The 1364-nt window shown below is 44.2% G+C and overlaps 1 protein-coding gene across 29 annotated transcripts in view; it reads right to left on the bottom strand.

Annotated features, from left to right (window-relative positions):
* Nucleotides 1-1364, bottom strand: part of ZNF532 (zinc finger protein 532) — a 137797-nt gene that overhangs the window by 3589 nt on the left and 132844 nt on the right. For all 29 annotated transcript variants that reach the window (XM_037738601.1, XM_037738607.1, XM_037738603.1 and 26 more), the window contains one exon: nucleotides 804-951. In XM_037738601.1, coding sequence (XP_037594529.1) covers nucleotides 804-951 — 148 coding nt within the window. The remainder of the gene's footprint in view (nucleotides 1-803; nucleotides 952-1364) is intronic.

Here is a 1364-nt window from a genome sequence, read left to right as displayed (position 1 = left end):
TAAGAGACAGGAGGGCTTTTTAAACATCTGAACTTTTTTTTTTTGGAAACAGAGTCTTGCTCTATTGCCCAGACTGGAGTGCAGTGGCATGATCTCAACTCACTACAACCTCTACTTCCTGGGTTCCAGTGATTCTCCTGCCTCAGCCTCTCAAGTAGCTGGGATTACAGGTGTGTGCCACCACCCCCAGCTCCTTTTGTACTTTCCCCCCCCACACCCCCTTTTTTGTCCTTTTAGTAGAGACCGGGTTTCACCATGTTGGCCAGGTTGGTCTTGAACTCCTAGCGGCAGGTGGGATTACAGGCGTGAGCCACCATGCCCCTCCTAAACTACTGCTTTTTGCCTAATTGAAGTTCACTATTCACTGATCAAAGTCTACTATTCATTGATGTAACTAAAAGGAATTTGTGATTTTATATCTTATAAAAATTAAGGAATAAGTTTTTATCACATACCTATCACAACCAATATATTGTCAAAGAAAAGTAACCTAGCTTTAACATATTCCTTCCGGCTAAGAGAAAATTTGCCTAAGTCAACATAAGATTTTACAATTTAAATCTGCAAGTAGATCCCTTAAGCTATTTCTGGAAGGACAGAGAAAAAAAACGCAATAAAGGTGACCTTTTAGGGGCATGATGAGGTCAGAATGGGTCTGGATGAGATTAGCCATTATTTCCTACCTTATGCGTGGTCGGAATTTTAAAAACTATGCAACAAAAACTTGAATGGAAAAAAACAAATGAATGGGAAAAGCAAGTCAACACAAGTTCATTGTAAAGCAAGCATCTGCCATGTTTGACCTTGACGTCTTCTTTGATTTCTACTTCCTCCTCATTGGTGGCGTCGGTCATTTCTTTCAGGTCAGGGTCCTTGATGCCGTGCATCAGCTGGACGTGCTTCTCCAGCATCAGCCGTTTGGTAAAGGTACGTCTGGAGTCTGGGCAGTGCCTGTGGGGCAAAAGGCAAGGAGATAACGCACTTGCTGACCAAACAAGCTTCCGTGGAAGAACTCACTCATGGTCAAGGTCCTCCGTACCCATCAGTTCACACAGACGGCTTCCATGAGCTGAGTTCACACCACGGTTCAACACGTAGTCGGAGACTTTGCTAGTACTCATGATTTCCAATTTGTTAAAAAAAAATTTTTAACAGCTTTTATAAAAAGTTGAGTTGGTGGCCGGGCGCGGTGGCTCACGCCTGTAATCCCAGCACTTTGGGAGGCCGAGGCGGGTGGATCACGAGGTCAAGAGATTGAGACCATCCTGGTCAACACTGTGAAACCCCGTATCTACTAAAACTACAAAAAAATTAGCTGGGCATGGTGGTGCGTGCCTATAATCCCAGCTACTCAGGAGGCTGAG

The sequence above is a fragment of the Cebus imitator genome, unplaced genomic scaffold (assembly GCF_001604975.1).
Source record: "Cebus imitator isolate Cc_AM_T3 unplaced genomic scaffold, Cebus_imitator-1.0 Scaffold55, whole genome shotgun sequence".
NCBI classification, from domain to species: domain Eukaryota; kingdom Metazoa; phylum Chordata; class Mammalia; order Primates; family Cebidae; genus Cebus; species Cebus imitator.
The sequence above is the reverse complement of the archived record's forward strand: the minus strand, read 5'-3'. Positions and strand labels throughout refer to the sequence as shown.